The 18810-nt window shown below is 34.0% G+C and overlaps 1 protein-coding gene across 1 annotated transcript in view; it reads right to left on the minus strand.

Annotated features, from left to right (window-relative positions):
* LOC102806067 (inositol 1,4,5-trisphosphate receptor-like) overlaps positions 1 to 18810 on the minus strand; it is a 160623-nt gene that overhangs the window by 118781 nt on the left and 23032 nt on the right. The window contains exon 4 of the mRNA XM_085497225.1: positions 1521 to 1607. Within this exon, the coding sequence (XP_085353351.1) occupies positions 1521 to 1607 (87 nt within the window). The remainder of the gene's footprint in view (positions 1 to 1520; positions 1608 to 18810) is intronic.

Consider the following 18810-nt stretch of genomic DNA (forward strand, 5'->3'; position numbering starts at 1 on the left):
TGCACAAGATGTTCATAACGTCTCATGTGTTTTTTTATCTGCCTTTGTTTTTTCTCACTGAGTCTGCATAATTATGACATGATACTGACAATATCTGTTGGACACTTTTTACATGCTGTTGTTAGAAAACTAAAACATAGATAACAAAGTCAAGACACAGGTTTCTTGTACATTATCACGAAAAAATGCTTACAAAAATCAACACTCTTAAATGAATGTGGAGCAAAGGAAACCTTGCAATGGGTAAAACTACTCTTAGATTTCTTTGACCTACAAAAATTGGCCACCAAGTAATCCCTTAGACACTACTACATGTATATCTAATAAATAAACTAAAAGAATGTCTGAATCAAAGATCAATTTTTCCCCCTTTGCTACATGTACCTTAAAGGAGCACTTTCAGTTAAGCTTAATCTCACAACAAAATTACTTTTTTGATTAAAATGACAATGGATAATAAAAGATAGATTAACTTTGTAAACAACATAAACAATAGTGTCCCATGATTCTTTGGTGCAATCCCTGGGATTGGAAGTTTCCCCTTCAATTACAACGGATTTATAATTAATTAATCCATTAATTTTTTCCCTTTTTGCTACCATAATTGCAATGGATTAATCAATTAATTGATCAATTAAGTCTTTGAATGCCATAATTATTTCAACCAATATTTTGTACATTTTTCTATAATTCCTTTATTAATTTGGAGAAAAATTGACAAATTGCTTACATGTATTGAACAAAAATTGATATACAGAAAAAATGATGCTGTTCTATTTTGTAAAAGGCAAATATACATAGACTGTATTATTTGTTTATAAGAAGGAACATGAATATTTTATTTAATATGTGTGACTTTAAACTCGGTATATTATATTATGATGGTACATGGTTATTTCTACACACAAATATCCATGGAAACGCAGAATCACTGAGTGGTAAATTGGCAGTAATATTCATTCCAGCTATATCCCACAGGGTCATGTTAGAATATGAAAATAAAATGCAGGAAGCCAAAGATAAGATGACACAAGTTCAAGTTCAAAGTTTCAATAGACTATGATTAATGGCCAGTTAAGGAATTTTGTTCTTGTTCTTTAAACAATATTGGTCAAATAATGTCTGACAAGCTAGATATGTAAGACACAAATTATAAATTAAATTTGATGTTCGAACAGGGACTACAGCAGAATTGCCAGTATAAGCTATAATTGTCTTAATATCAAAACAGGAATTAGATACATATACAGTTACATGGCAAATAGTCAGCCATCTTTGATTGAATCATATTAAGTTGTGTCTTGACTTTTAGTCTATCAAAGTCAATTTTGTAACCCATATAATTTTATTCATATTTTTTCTATAATTTTGATCAGTACCTATAGCCAATAAGAAATTACATCCATTTAGTTCAAAAGTAGTTTAAAAAATTATGGAAGAATACAACTAAATATTAAAGAATGGCACCCAAAGAGTTAATGAAATTGTGTTCAGTATTGTGATATAATATCTAAATTTACCTGTATTACACTTCCATATTGTATCATTGTCCCCATTAACTTCTTATTCTCAGCGTCATTTTGCTTTTTCTCCAGCTCTGATGCATGCTACAAAGGCAAAATAAATAAATAAATGTAAATTACATATGTACATTTTGTACTGCATGTACATGTGAATAAACACTACCCAAAGATAAAGGTTTCCATTATTGAGTAGACATCCAGATTTTGAAATGATACGATTGAAATACAGCTTTCTTTTCAGACTGTGTATTATTAGAAATATACAAGCAATCAGTCTTAGTGGACAGTTATTGGCTTGCTAGCCTGCCTAATGAAACCACTACAGTTTGTTTTCTACAGTGACAGTTTCTAATTCTGGCGCTATTATAAGAAGTTAAAATGATAGGCATTCAGATGGTTTGTTCAAAGGAAATGTGATTAGAGAAAGAAATTACACAGAGAATGGCTTTAAAAAATAGGCCTGTCTAGAGCATTACATGCTATAGTTAACTTATACAACAGCTTATATATTTTAGTGAAATAAACAATGTTCTTTTGATTTCAAAACAAAATATATTCAATTTAGTATATAACAGCCTATTCAGTAGGTGTACACTTAACATAATTTTAGAAGTCTAGAAAAGATTTAGTAATATTTCAATAATTTCTTCTGTTCAAATTGAAATCAGATCTTGTTGTGATTTCCAACTTTCACAGAAAATCTTCCTCAAAAGTATTGTTCATATTTGTTCATTTTCCTGAACATTTATATTATTTTCAATTATTTAGCTGGATAGAAAAAGTCCTGCATAGATTTTAAATGTTGTTTTTCTTTCAATAGCCAATTACAATGCATGTCATTGTGGAAAATGTGGATAAAATTATAGAAACGTCTCTTGAAAACAAAACTTTCATTATGGATGGCAGTCAGTATACTATTGTGCTTGTAAGTCCTCTTTTTATTTTACTTTTTTTAAATATTTGTGTACAAGGCAACAGTTTTAGATATTGAATGTGTGCAAACCATTTTGATACAGAAACAATATAACATGTTTGGAACTACATGTACATGTATGTGACAATGGTATCATTGCAATTTAATGCACTATCCTAGCATCAACCAGGCTGGTCAACCACAAACACAAGCGAACCTTTACCAAGGTTCCCTCAAAATTAGTGAATGGTGTAGGATTTGAACTTGGGTCTACCAATAAGGAATTCTATGCACTAATAAATACAACTATAAGCACTATAATACATTATACATGACATATGGCCATATACTCCTATACATGCATACTTATGGTTTGGGCTAATGTCTGTTTAATGGATCACATAACCATTGTGAATATCATTAACTTTTGAACATAAACATTTATGAGACTGCTAAATAGATTAATTAATGTTTTTATGTGTTTTTTATTGGACAAGTCTGGTGGCAATACATTCACTAGTGCTTGTTCTCAAGTCAAATGGATATAATAATAATAATAATTTTTTTTTACACCATAATGATTATTTTGGCTGAAACAGAAGGTTAAAATAACATAAGACAAGGCAGTAAAATTAATGCAGTTTGTGTTTTTTAAAACACACTTACAGATACCGTGTCACATGTCTAATTAGTTTAGGTAGTTAGTATTAATAAGAACAAGTCATTGAAAATGACACAGTCCCTGTTAAGTTCTCTTTGTGCTCGTCATATTAAAGCGGAGGGGTTGTCGCGAGCATGTCCATGAAACTTGAGTTCCAAGTGGCGTATACAACAGATTGTTTATTTACATCAAAACACGTGTTTCGTGTCATAGTAATATGGCCAAAATAAAAACAGTCGTTATTCAGCCATCTTTGATCTGATTATGAAACACACTGATATGTACCGGTATGATGTGTGTGCCAAATGCGAATGAAAATGGTACATAAATTGTGGAAATATAGTAGTAAGGCCAAAAAGTCAGATGGCTGTCAATCGGCCATCCTTGACCAGATTTTGAAACAAATTGTCATGGACATGCATCCTAACATGTATAAAGTACATGTAAGTGCCAAATTTGAATGAAAACTGACAGAGCACGTCCAAGATACTGCATAAAAAAATAAAAACAAGATGCCTGCCAGTCGACCATCTTTGATCCAATTGCAAAATAAATCGTCATGGACATGTATCCTAACATGTATAATCTATGTACCAAGTTTGAATGACAACTGACAAAGCATGTCCAAAATACAACATTTTCAAAAAACAAGATGGCTGCCAGTCGGCCATTTTGAATTGAATCGCTAAACCACTGCATGTGCATATGTCCCACATAAGGTACTAGGCACATGCAAAGAAAGAACAGAATCGGTACAAGGGATTCTGAGATATGACTCCGGACGGACGCACCGACACACGGACGGACAGAGACCGAATTATAAGTCCCCGTTTTCGGACTTCGTCCGAACGGGGACTAATAATGAAATTATTGATAATGTTTTCAGACTGGAAGAAACAGTCAACAGATAAATATTGTACAGGTCTTTAATTTTGTTAATGTCTAACCGTGAACCTTTATAGCAGTGGTTTTCAAGTTGTCTAACTGCATGGAAGTTAAAATTACTGAACCATAGGACCATTGTTTTTAATGTTTTGGTAAGTACATGACAGCTTGAATTTGAATCTTCAAAAATAAAGACAGTCTGCCAGTTTCAAGCCTACAGCCTATGTTCCTCTTTCTATTATTATATGCATATAGTAAAATAGGTAGTTGTAGCATTTCGAAAAGTTTGGTCTTAAGTTTGAAGTTGTTGGAATTGTTATCATAAACCCTAGCCATCAGTCGTTCTGCTTTTCCAGCCTTATCTGAGAGTCTCTCCATAGTTTTGTTTAGGGATCCATTGCTGCTTAATATCACACCCAAGTATGTGAATGTCTTGGTATGGTTTAGTGTCATGTCACCATAAGTAAAACATAGTTGAACTCTGGTGACCTTGCCCTTTGTTATATAATATAATTCATTTATCAGTTTGTTTCAATATATATATGCATTGTCATAATTAATTTTGAATACAAACAAGTTTTGGGGTTGAACCAACAGTGGGGAATCAGTCTACCGAATGTCCTTTAAAGATGTAAATATCTTACAAAAACATTTGTGCCTTATTTGTTAAATTCTTTTAAGGGACATAATTTCCAGTTTTATTCAAAGTAATTCAGATATTTTAGTATAAAAACAAATGCCTCATCTCAGAAAAAAAGTGCTGCATTTAGACGTGAATAGATTCATAAAACATGCAAGATAACAGAAAATCTTAGCTGGCTTTTGTCCAAGTATTTTGTACAGGTGTCTGTCAAAAATGAATGATTCACTGAGTCAAATATGAACTGCCTCATTGTGTGACTACTGTATTATATGAAAAGTAAAAAAAAAAAAACCTCTATGAATAGCTATCATGTTGCAAGCTCTGCTTTGTATGCAAATCAACTTAAATAGTTAGTTGGTGTCCAGTGGAGGGAGAAGTCAACAGTACTGGTGCCTCCTGAGAATCTACATCTTCAAACACTGCAATCTTTGAAGTGCGTTTTTAAACTAGTATTATAAAAACTCTATCATTCTGTTCTAATAGCTGAAACATATTCCTGTGAGTTTTCATTTGTCGAATGAACTGTTTGTCAAATACAGAATAAATATATTTTAGAATAATTTTCTTTTTAAAATGTGGATGAAATGTTTTGCTTTTAATGTATTTTTTATGTATTGTTTTTGATTTGATAACTTTGAACTAAACAGATTTTCTATTAGCTTCAGATCTTGATCAAAGTTAGGCACCCAGTTCATAGGAGTGCTTATATTGATTTTCTGACATCTTGTTTTCTGTAAAGATTTTATTGGTAGGTTTGCAAATGTGTATCAGACTGTGCAATCTCTCCATGAGTTGGTTTTGAAACCCAGTATGGGATTCTGAGATACATTACCAAGGATATTATTACAAGATAAATCATTTGCTTCATTGAACACATACAACAATGCATATTTCCACTATACTGATGAATAAGGTGACCAAGTTTGATAAAGTTTGGAATAGAATTAGTAAAGTTATTATGCACACAATAACAATTATTAACGACGACAACAACAACAACAACAACGACGAGGACGACAACGCCGGACAAAATTTTTCCCTTAATATACCTTTCCCTTCCATCTTTGATGGTACGGGCAAGGTAAAAATGTCATGGTCTTAGTGTTAGTGATGTTGTATAATAGTAGTATAATTATGAAGTGTGTTAAGTGATGACTGTAATTATCTATTTATTTGTCTCAATTTCAACCGGGCTAGTAGATTAGTGATAGGTTCAAATTGGAGCCAGTGAAACTGAAGAGCTACTTAACTGCTGAATGGATACTTGACAAAATTGCCACAAATTTGTTGTCAAAGAATACACAGGATGTTTACTTGGGCAAGTAAATAATTAAATCACTCTTCTACAGCATTATCCCCTCTCCTTTCTCAAAACATTAAATATTATGTTCTGTGATAATATTTGATTTGTTAAAGGGTAGTGGTCACCATAACATATGCACGTCATACAAGTCTTATACAAAAGATGGCGACTTGGAGTGTTGAGCAGATCGGGATATACAAAATAAAGATGCATTTAAAGTACATCAAGTTTGTTCATCAAAATTCATGTTCGGCACTAGAGCGAGTTTATTAACAGAACTCTTGCACATGTGTGGCATGATGGCCACTAATCTTTAACATTTTTAATTTAGTATTTTCATAAGAATGTGTATACTACTAATAAATGCCTTTCAGTTAATATAGCTCCGCCATATGACAAAAATATTCACTAAAATTAAAGAATTAAACTTATGGTCACAAAATGAACAAATCTGTTAGAAGTCCACTCAAGAAACAATTCATCAAACCATTCTATGACAAGATGATGACGATAGCCGATGTCACATTATAAAAGATGACAATTGTCAATGTCACATGATAAAAGGTGATAATTCCTGATGTAAGTTTGATTTTTATTTGATTATTACATATTAAAATCAACATATTTAAATGACACGATTAAGTCGATTTCTCATCTGAATCCAGATGATTTGCTGATAATTTAATTAAGGTTTTGATTGAAAACAAAATTATGAAATAAAACCTTGATTTTATATAGTTATACAGAGTTTGAAATATTCAAAAATTGTTGAGCAGAATCTGTCAGAAAAATAATGGAATCATCAACAAACTTGTATAATACCGTAAAATCTGTATTAAAAGCCGCACCCCTAATAGAAGTCGCACCTATTCTTTTTGAATAATTGAGAATAAAAAATTCATTATTTCTCATATGTGTAGATGCTCTAATAGAAGCCGCATCCCCTCTGTTGCATTCTACCATTTTAATAGAAGCCGCAGCTTCTAATACAGATTTTACAGTACTATTCTTTATTATATTCCAAATATCTTGATTTCTTTCATAACTCATTGTACTGTGATAAAATTAGATTTTGCATGAAATTACCAACATCCACATGTGATATTGCCATGACAACAATTCAATAAACTCCCACATCTTCAACAATTTTGAATGCTCATTATCTTCAACCAATCTGTTGCCATGGTGAATAGTATAGCTTCTCATCTTCAATTACAAAACTATGTTTTGGCTACTGTACGGTTTCGTCTACATGTAAAGAATTTATTTTTTTATATGAAACCATTTATTGTCTCGGTTTATAAAGCTATACGTGTATTTGGAGGACTACAGGTAACACACCACAAATAGACAGTACATACACAGCTTAAAACCGTAGATCCATAATAAAGCTGTAACAAACTTTATTCAGGAACTAAATTCAATCTAAAAAATAATTATTAAATGTATCCTATTAATTTGGGGTGTTTAAACAAATATTTAAATTTGTATCGTTTTAATTCATTAAAATAATTTAAATTTAAAAAATCCCTTGATGCATGAGTCGTGTTTAATAATAAATTACCATTCTGTTGAATACATCTCAGGTGATTTCAACAAACAGCGATTTCTTCAAAACGTGAATTTAATCATACCAAGGATAACTGTAGTGATGGTGACAGCAGCTACAGATATTACACTGGAATTTAACCATACCAGAGATAACTCTAGTGATGGTGATAGCAGCTACAGATATCACACTGGAATTTAATCATACCAAAGATAACTCTAGTGATGGTGATAGCAGCTACAGATATTACACTGGAATTTAACCATACCAGAGATAACTGTAGTGATGGTGACAGCAGCTACAGATATTACACTGGAATTTAACCATACCAGAGATAACTCTAGTGATGGTGATAGCAGCTACAGATATTACACTGGAATTTAACCATACCAGAGATAACTCAAGTGATGGTGACAGCAGCTACAGATATTACACTGGAAATTAACCATACCAGAGATAACTCTAGTGATGGTGATAGTAGCTACAGATATTACACTGGAATTTAACCATACCAGAGATAACTCTAGTGATGGTGATACCAGCTACAGATATTACACTGGAATTTAACCATACCAGAGATAACTCTAGTGATGGTGACAGCAGCTACAGATATTACACTGGAAATTAACCATACCAGAGATAACTCTAGTGATGGTGATAGTAGCTACAGATATTACACTGGAAATTAACCATACCAGAGATAACTCTAGTGATGGTGATAGTAGCTACAGATATTACACTGGAATTTAACCATACCAGAGATAACTGTAGTGATGGTGACAGCAGCTACAGATATTACACTGGAATTTAACCATACCAGAGATAACTCTAGTGATGGTGATAGTAGCTACAGATATTACACTGGAATTTAACCATACCAGAGATAACTCTAGTGATGGTGACAGCAGCTACAGATATTACACTGGAAATTAACCATACCAGAGATAACTCTAGTGATGGTGATAGTAGCTACAGATATTACACTGGAATTTAACCATACCAGAGATAACTCTAGTGATGGTGATAGTAGCTACAGATATTACACTGGAATTTAACCATACCAGAGATAACTGTAGTGATGGTGACAGCAGCTACAGATATCACACTGGAAATTAACCATACCAGAGATAACTGTAGTGATGGTGATAACAGCTACAGATATCACACTGGAAATTAACCATACCAGAGATAACTCTAGTGATGGTGATACCAGCTACAGATATTACACTGGAATTTAACCATACCAGAGATAACTGTAGTGATGGTGACAGCAGCTACAGATATCACACTGGAAATTAACCATACCAGAGATAACTGTAGTGATGGTGATAGCAGCTACAGATATCACACTGGAAATTAACCATACCAAAGATAACTCTAGTGATGGTGATAGTAGCTACAGATATTATACTGGAAATTAACCATACCAGAGATAACTGTAGTGATGGTGACAGCAGCTACAGATATCACACTGGAATTTAACCATACCAGAGATAACTGTAGTGATGGTGATAGCAGCTACAGATATTACACTGGAATTTAACCATACCAGAGATAACTGTAGTGATGGTGACAGCAGCTACAGATATCACACTGGAAATTAACCATACCAGAGATAACTCTAGTGATGGTGATAGCAGCTACAGATATTACACTGGAATTTAACCATACCAGAGATAACTGTAGTGATGGTGACAGCAGCTACAGATATCACACTGGAATTTAACCATACCAGAGATAACTCTAGTGATGGTGACAGCAGCTACAGATATTACACTGGAATTTAACCATACCAGAGATAACTGTAGTGATGGTGATACCAGCTACAGATATTACACTGGAATTTAACCATACCAGAGATAACTCTAGTGATGGTGATAGTAGCTACAGATATTACACTGGAATTTAACCATACCAGAGATAACTGTAGTGATGGTGACAGCAGCTACAGATATTACACTGGAATTTAACCATACCAGAGATAACTGTAGTGATGGTGACAGCAGCTACAGATATTACACTGGAATTTAACCATACCAGAGATAACTCTAGTGATGGTGATAGCAGCTACAGATATTACACTGGAATTTAACCATACCAGAGATAACTGTAGTGATGGTGACAGCAGCTACAGATATCACACTGGAAATTAACCATACCAGAGATAACTGTAGTGATGGTGACAGCAGCTACAGATATTACACTGGAATTTAACCATACCAGAGATAACTGTAGTGATGGTGACAGCAGCTACAGATATTACACTGGAATTTAACCATACCAGAGATAACTCTAGTGATGGTGATAGCAGCTACAGATATTACACTGGAATTTAACCATACCAGAGATAACTCTAGTGATGGTGATAGCAGCTACAGATATCACACTGGAAATTAACCATACCAGAGATAACTGTAGTGATGGTGACAGCAGCTACAGATATTACACTGGAAATTAACCATACCAGAGATAACTGTAGTGATGGTGACAGCAGCTACAGATATTACACTGGAATTTAACCATACCAGAGATAACTCTAGTGATGGTGATAGCAGCTACAGATATTACACTGGAATTTAACCATACCAGAGATAACTCTAGTGATGGTGATAGCAGCTACAGATATTACACTGGAATTTAACCATACCAGAGATAACTGTAGTGATGGTGATAGTAGCTACAGATATCACACTGGAAATTAACCATACCAGAGATAACTGTAGTGATGGTGATAGTAGCTACAGATATCACACTGGAAATTAACCATACCAGAGATAACTGTAGTGATGGTGATAGTAGCTACAGATATTACACTGGAATTTAACCATACCAGAGATAACTCTAGTGATGGTGATAGCAGCTACAGATATCACACTGGAATTTAATCATACCAAAGATAACTCTAGTGATGGTGATAGCAGCTACAGATATTACACTGGAAATTAACCATACCAGAGATAACTGTAGTGATGGTGACAGCAGCTACAGATATTACACTGGAATTTAACCATACCAGAGATAACTCTAGTGATGGTGATAGCAGCTACAGATATTACACTGGAAATTAACCATACCAGAGATAACTGTAGTGATGGTGACAGCAGCTACAGATATTACACTGGAATTTAACCATATCAGAGATAACTCTAGTGATGGTGATAGCAGCTACAGATATTACACTGGAATTTAACCATACCAGAGATAACTGTAGTGATGGTGACAGCAGCTACAGATATTACACTGGAATTTAACCATACCAGAGATAACTCTAGTGATGGTGATAGCAGCTACAGATATTACACTGGAATTTAACCATACCAGAGATAACTCTAGTGATGGTGATAGCAGCTACAGATATTACACTGGAATTTAACCATACCAGAGATAACTCTAGTGATGGTGATAGTAGCTACAGATATTACACTGGAATTTAACCATACCAGAGATAACTGTAGTGATGGTGACAGCAGCTACAGATATTACACTGGAATTTAACCATACCAGAGATAACTCTAGTGATGGTGATAGCAGCTACAGATATTACACTGGAATTTAACCATACCAGAGATAACTGTAGTGATGGTGACAGCAGCTACAGATATTACACTGGAATTTAACCATACCAGAGATAACTCTAGTGATGGTGATAGTAGCTACAGATATTACACTGGAATTTAACCATACCAGAGATAACTCTAGTGATGGTGATAGCAGCTACAGATATCACACTGGAATTTAATCATACCAAAGATAACTCTAGTGATGGTGATAGCAGCTACAGATATTACACTGGAAATTAACCATACCAGAGATAACTGTAGTGATGGTGACAGCAGCTACAGATATTACACTGGAATTTAACCATACCAGAGATAACTCTAGTGATGGTGATAGCAGCTACAGATATTACACTGGAAATTAACCATACCAGAGATAACTGTAGTGATGGTGACAGCAGCTACAGATATTACACTGGAATTTAACCATATCAGAGATAACTCTAGTGATGGTGATAGCAGCTACAGATATTACACTGGAATTTAACCATACCAGAGATAACTGTAGTGATGGTGACAGCAGCTACAGATATTACACTGGAATTTAACCATACCAGAGATAACTCTAGTGATGGTGATAGCAGCTACAGATATTACACTGGAATTTAACCATACCAGAGATAACTCTAGTGATGGTGATAGCAGCTACAGATATTACACTGGAATTTAACCATACCAGAGATAACTCTAGTGATGGTGATAGTAGCTACAGATATTACACTGGAATTTAACCATACCAGAGATAACTGTAGTGATGGTGACAGCAGCTACAGATATTACACTGGAATTTAACCATACCAGAGATAACTCTAGTGATGGTGATAGCAGCTACAGATATTACACTGGAATTTAACCATACCAGAGATAACTGTAGTGATGGTGACAGCAGCTACAGATATTACACTGGAATTTAACCATACCAGAGATAACTCTAGTGATGGTGATAGCAGCTACAGATATTACACTGGAATTTAACCATACCAGAGATAACTCTAGTGATGGTGATACCAGCTACAGATATTACACTGGAATTTAATCATACCAGAGATAACTCTAGTGATGGTGATAGTAGTTATAATGGTATTACACATATGTGTAATCAATAGAACAACAAGTTGAAGTTTCTAGATATCTGTGTATCTTTTCGCACACAGCAGGTCATAGAATCTATGTTGTATTACAAATACATGTACAACTCAGATGTAGGCCCTTTATATGGAAAATATACTTAACTTGACAGATATATCAAATACATGTCGCCCCCCCCCCGAAACATCTATCATGCATTAGCAGTGACATACAGCCACGTAATACTCTCCCATATTACACCACGTGAGCAGTAAATCTGATTGGTCCTTGCATGCCATATAAATTTATGATGTTAGGTTGTTCAATGACCAGAAATATAATTTTTGTGGAAACTGTGTATTCGTTTATTGCACTGAATCATCACTACTGCTTGCAAATTTACTGTTAATGTGTATGAAGACAGCTGATAGAACTAGTTTATAGGGAGCAACGTTCCTGTACGCAAATGATAGTATGTGCTAAAACACTTAGGAAGTGCACACACAAATACAAATTCTGCTAGGTTTCTGTTAACAGCTGGAAATGCATACATGTGATAAGTATGTATCAAAATTCTTGATTGTGTAATACCATATTTATTAAACTCAAGATTTAAAACAACTGAAAATTACTGCACTTGTTTAATATATTCGTTATTACACAGCCATTCATTGGATATCCTCTATTCCTATTTCGAATCACCCAGCTCATGCATAACCTTCACAAAAAAACGATGCATACTACTTTCCTTGTATTATTGTATACTAGTGCTAATTTCATATATGTGAAGGTAATTCAAGTCATATACATCTACATAGTCAATTGCAATAGTCAACAAACATGAGAATTTCAGTAATGGGATAATACTCAACAACACTAGGCAGTGACTTCAATCATGAAAACACAGACAAGAACATAATATTTGTGCAAGTGTATTCTCCTACACACGTAAAAACACATACATGTACACTGCTATAGAATGTCCTAATTACAAACTAATTATTAAATTTCGCTTAGTAATAAATAAAAACACCAGATGTCTAAAATAGGGTTTATCAGAGATGTGCATCATAACACATTGGGATATTAACATACGGCAACAGTGATAATAATAATAATAATAATAAACTATTTCACTGGTTTCTCCACATGATAGCACTAAAAATAAATTATCACCAGACGATTTTTATTGATATCTACTCAATTATACACATACATGTAGGAAATAAATTTACAAAATGTTCAAAGATCTAAAGTGGGTGCAATTGTATGTCACAATTTGTCACAGTGCCTTAGGGGATATATTTAGTTACTTCATGTAAAAGCCTATATGTATATTTTCATTCCATGCAATACTGTGCAAATAGTTTAACCAAAAGAATACATGTTCGGTAGATTTTAGTATGAACAGAGTATAAACATGTAACCAGGACCTATACACCTGGCTATGAATATGTAAATAGCACCTATACAGCTGGAAGACCAGTATATCCATGAGATCTGAAACATCAACATTAGACCAAACAAATAAATGTATGGTTGCAATAACATGCACTTCAAAACCAGGTAGGGAACATGTAGATCAGATTTTAATTTCTTTTTTCCTTCATCAGATGCCAGTTATTTTGCAATTGTGTGCCGATTACTTAACAAAACATTGTAGACATTCATGTTGGTACCCATTAATTTTATTCCAAGGATTTATACCTTCCCTGTTAAAGTAAAATTAAATTCTTAATTGATTTTACAAGGTAAACCCTCAACTACAGATGAAACATAGGGTATATTTGAACTTTGTACAGGGTAGATAATCCATGTCACTGATTAGAAATGCCATATCAACTTTTGTCTGGAGTTGGTGTTAATGGTGTAAACCAGGCAAAGTACACAGATCTGTAGGGTACCATAACAATAAGTCACCTTCCACAAAATACCTAGCATAATTGTCATATATCAGTGGAAAATTAACAACGATTCTAAGAAAAATATTTTTAATAGTGTTATAAGGGTTAAACAACAGTGAGCCTTTCCAAATAAAAATTTAACTGTTTGATAATTGTAGTGAAGATTACAGACATTTATATAAATAATCTGTCATAAAAAAAAAATAATTTCTAATGACTAATGAATGTAGGTTTTTTTATACCCATGCTTGTTTCTATGACAACCAAGAGTGGGGGGGGGGAATACATGTATATCTAACGGTATGTCAAAAATATATAGAGGATTTCCGGCAAATTAGTAGAATAGTGAACCCAATTCAGCAGATAAGTAGGACAGATTTTATACTAGACTGTACAGGAATGTACTTTAAATATTTATTAAGTGTAGGAAGAAGTAAACATTAGCTCTGTTTTCACTCTACCACATGTGGTATACACCAAAAATAAACACACAAGATTTGTAGCTATTAACCATCAGGGGGCATGAACACAAGTCTTATTTGTATCTGTCTCATTCAATCAATATGAGAAGTCAGCAGACAGCAAACATCAAACTTTAAAACAGATCAAAGTAATTTTAAGTAGCACAGATATTTACTCAGACTTATGAGCTGAGCATTAGAAAGTAAGTAGGAGGTAAGAACTTTCAGGCATTTTTTTTCTTTCCCTTAGTTTTTAAGCTTGATTTTGATGCTGTGATTTTTTGGGGGGTTTTCTTCTCTGCAAAACTATTACCGGTATATCTGGTATATTGTTATATCTCAGTTTGATTCGTCTGGATGTCTACATTTTGTACTTCTAGCAGTGATATTACACTGCACATGTACACACACATGGTGTTTGTTTTATAGAAACCTTAAATGACCCTGAAATGAACTCCAATAGTTGTGTAAGGTGCATTAGGTAGGGTCAGAATTATCTTCTGTTGATTTGTCAGGACATGAAATCTGAAAATTAATTCCTGTGGTTGTACATGCAGCTTAATAAGTAAACAAGCAGCCTATCGGCTGAGATAGCTCCGCTGTTAGCAATGCACATTTCAATTAAAGAACTGAAGACATGATTAGAAAATGAACAATATGAATAGTATCAAAGCAATCAGACTTACAGTTTTTAACAAGAAGTCAAAAATATCACTTTTTACCAAAAATTACAAAAATATTCACCAAAATAAATTAATTAGAGAATTGAAGATATCATCACAAAACGAACAAATCTGAGAGAGGTCCACATGTAGTACCTATATATGTAATATCAAAGCAATCGGACTTACAGTTTTCAACAAGAAGTCGAAAATATCACTTTTTACCAAAAATGACAAAAATATTCACCAAAATTAGAGAACTGAAGATATCATCACAAAATGAACAAATCTGAGAAAGGTCTACATGTAGTATCTATATATGTAATATCAAAGCAATTGAACTATTGGTTTTTATCAAGAAGTCGAAAATATCACTTTTTACCAAAAATTACAAAAATATTCACCAAAATTAGAGAATTGAAGATATCATCATGAAATGAACAAATCTGAGAGAGGTCCACATGTAGTACCTATATATGTAGTATCAAAGCAATTGGACTTGCGGTTTTTAACAAGAAGTCGAAAATATCACTTTTTACCAAAAATGACAAAAATATTCACCAAAATTAGAGAATTGAAGATATCAACATGAAATGAACAAACCTAAGAGAGGTCTACCCAAGGTACATATACACCAAGTATCAAAGCATTCAGGCTTGTAGTTTTCAAGAAGAAGTCAAAAAAGTAAAACATTGACACGGACGACGCAGAGGGACAATCACTCATATGATAAGCTCCGCTCGACAAAGTCGACAGCGGAGCTAAAAAAGTAAATTGGGTGCAGAGAATGCATCTGAAGTGATTGTAGGTTTACTTCTGTTATGAAAAGTAATGTACATGGGATGTTTCCTCAAATCAAGTTCACATGACAAATACAACATCTGGACTCAAGTACATGTTGTAATATAAATAGATCAGTAATATAAACAAACATTTTGCAAAGCATACTGAATTTTGAAGATCATAAACTTAAAAAATTCTGTTTTTATAACATGAGTAATAAGAGTAGATATTGGGTTTGATGTGGAATATAACATCAGAGTGTAAACCAGTATCTCATATTGTATTTTTCATCATGGAAATACACATGTTATGCATGTGACAGTGAATGATATCAAATTCATAGCAAGATGGATGGATTGGGTCAGCCATCATCTGTAGTGTAATCAAAGTGATGTGCATCAACATTCAGTAATCAAACAAACCAAGTTTGAAGAAGATCACATGCCCAAGATCTAGTTCTGTGCATGTTCTGTTAGCTATTGTATGTGTGCCATAATGTACAATCTAGGTAGTATAGTATACTTTATTTGGCACGAGATAATGCATTGAATTACATTATCTATGGTCAATAAACATACAACAACAACAAGTAACAAACATCAATAACAAATAAAACAATAAGTAAGCAAAGAAATATAAAATATTAGTAGTACATGTAATAAGAAACAAAAATAGAATTTAGATATTGTTAGACATAATAATTTGATGAACAAATTTTCCGAGACTGTTAACAATGAAACTATCATTTGAGGTAAATAATTTTTTAAGCAAGTTATCCTTAGATAATTCTTGAATTTTTTCATCATAAACTGAAACCATATTTAGAAATTGTATGCGACTATTCTTAATTTCAATATTTTCAGTCCATGAATGCATGAGTTTCCAACAGCCCCTAGATCACATAGTGTACAAATTCTTACTTCTGGAGGTATTTCTTGATATTTCAACTTTTCAATTGGAAGTGAATGAGCTGAAATTCTAAACCTAGTTAATAGGTATAAAGTTTGAAGTGAATTACTCAAAGCTTGAGATACATATAAAATAGTTTGTCAGAAACTAAATAGCCATGACATGCACTAACTACCCATAATGATTAATCCTTCCGAGTTTGAAATAAATCGGCCAATACATGCCCAGATTATGCCTATGTCAAAATGCCTCATTTGAGTGTGTTTTTCACATTTTATATGGCTACTTTTTGGCCATCTTTAACTAATCACAAAATCATGGAATCTGCATATCTATACTAGAACAAGTCATTGTCAATGACACGTCCCCGTTACGTTCATATTTGAGCGACATATACATTCAAAGCAGATCATGACCGAAATGCACCTGCATATGTACAACACATTGTACTAAATCTGAACAAAATCTATCCATGCATGACTGAGATCCGGTTCCGGAATTGTGAAAATACGTGATTTTGATGCATTTTCGGCCTTAAAATGGCCATCATTCAGCTATTGTTAAGCGGATCATGAAACAAATACACATATCTATTTGTGACATAATGTACCATGTGTGTGTGAAGTTTGAACTTGATCAATCCAGACATGTCTCGGATACGGATCCAGAACTGAATTCTTTAACAAAATGGCCGCCATTCAGCCATTTCGAACTTGATCCGGAAAAAAAAAATGACGTGCATCAAGGTCCTATTATGTTTAATGTATGTACCAAATTTGAACGAAATCCGTCCATGCATAACTGAGATCCGGGTCCGGAATAGTGAAAATGTGCGATTTCAATGCATTTTCGGCCTTAAAGCGGCCCCCATTTGGCTATCGTTAATGAGATCATGAAACAAATGCACATACATATTTGTGACATGATGTACCTTGTGTGTGTGAAGTTTGAACTCGATCAATCCAGACATGCCTTGGATACGGATCCAGAACTGAATTCTTTAAAACAAAATGGCCGCCAGTCGGCCATTTCGAACTTGATCCGAAAAAAAAAAAGACGTGCATCAAGGTCCTATTATGTTTAATGTATGTACCAAATTTGAACGAAATCCGTCCATGCATAACTGAGATCCGGGTCCGGAATGGTGAAAATGTGCGATTTCAATGCATTTTCGGCCTTAAAGCGGCCGCCATTTGGCTATCGTTAATGAGATCATGAAAAAAATGCACATACATATTTGTGACATGATGTACCTTGTGTGTGTGAAGTTTGAACTCAATCAATCCAAGCATGTCTCAGATACGGATCCAGAACTGAATTCTTTAAAATAAAATGGCCGCCAGTCGGCCATTTCAAACCCGATCCAAAAAAAAAAATGACGTGCATCAAGGTCCTATTATGTTTAATGTATGTACCAAATTTGAACAAAATCCGTCCATGCATAACTGAGATCCGGGTCCGGAATGGTGAAAATGTGCGATTTTGATGCATTTTCGGCCTTAAAATGGCCGCTATTCGGCTATCGTTAATCGGATCATGAAAAAAATGCATGTGCATATGTCCCATATAATGTGTGATGTATGAGTGAAGTTTGAACTTAATCGGTCCATGCATGTTCGAGATACAGGTGATCACGGACGGACAGACAGACGCACGCACGGACGGACGGACGCACACAAGGCAAAACATAAGTCTCCGTTTTCGGACTACGTCCGAATGGGGACTAACTAGGTGTTGAGTGCAAGGTTTGAAGGAAACCGGTCAAAGTATTCTCTGAGATACAGATTCATTAAAACAGGGACTAATAATATTATCATGAAACAAATGTTTAAATGAAACCATATCTCAAGCTTCTAATTCATGGCCATTTACTAGGAAACAAGTTGATAGGGTATGATAGAAATACTGCCCCCAGTCATGGTCAATTTATCACCCAAAGCAAGAATTGTTGACCTAGTAGCTGTTTAATCACATAATCTAATGGTTTGT

Source organism: Saccoglossus kowalevskii, chromosome 3 (genome assembly GCF_978046115.1).
Source record: "Saccoglossus kowalevskii chromosome 3, keSacKowa6.1, whole genome shotgun sequence".
NCBI lineage: Eukaryota > Metazoa > Hemichordata > Enteropneusta > Harrimaniidae > Saccoglossus > Saccoglossus kowalevskii.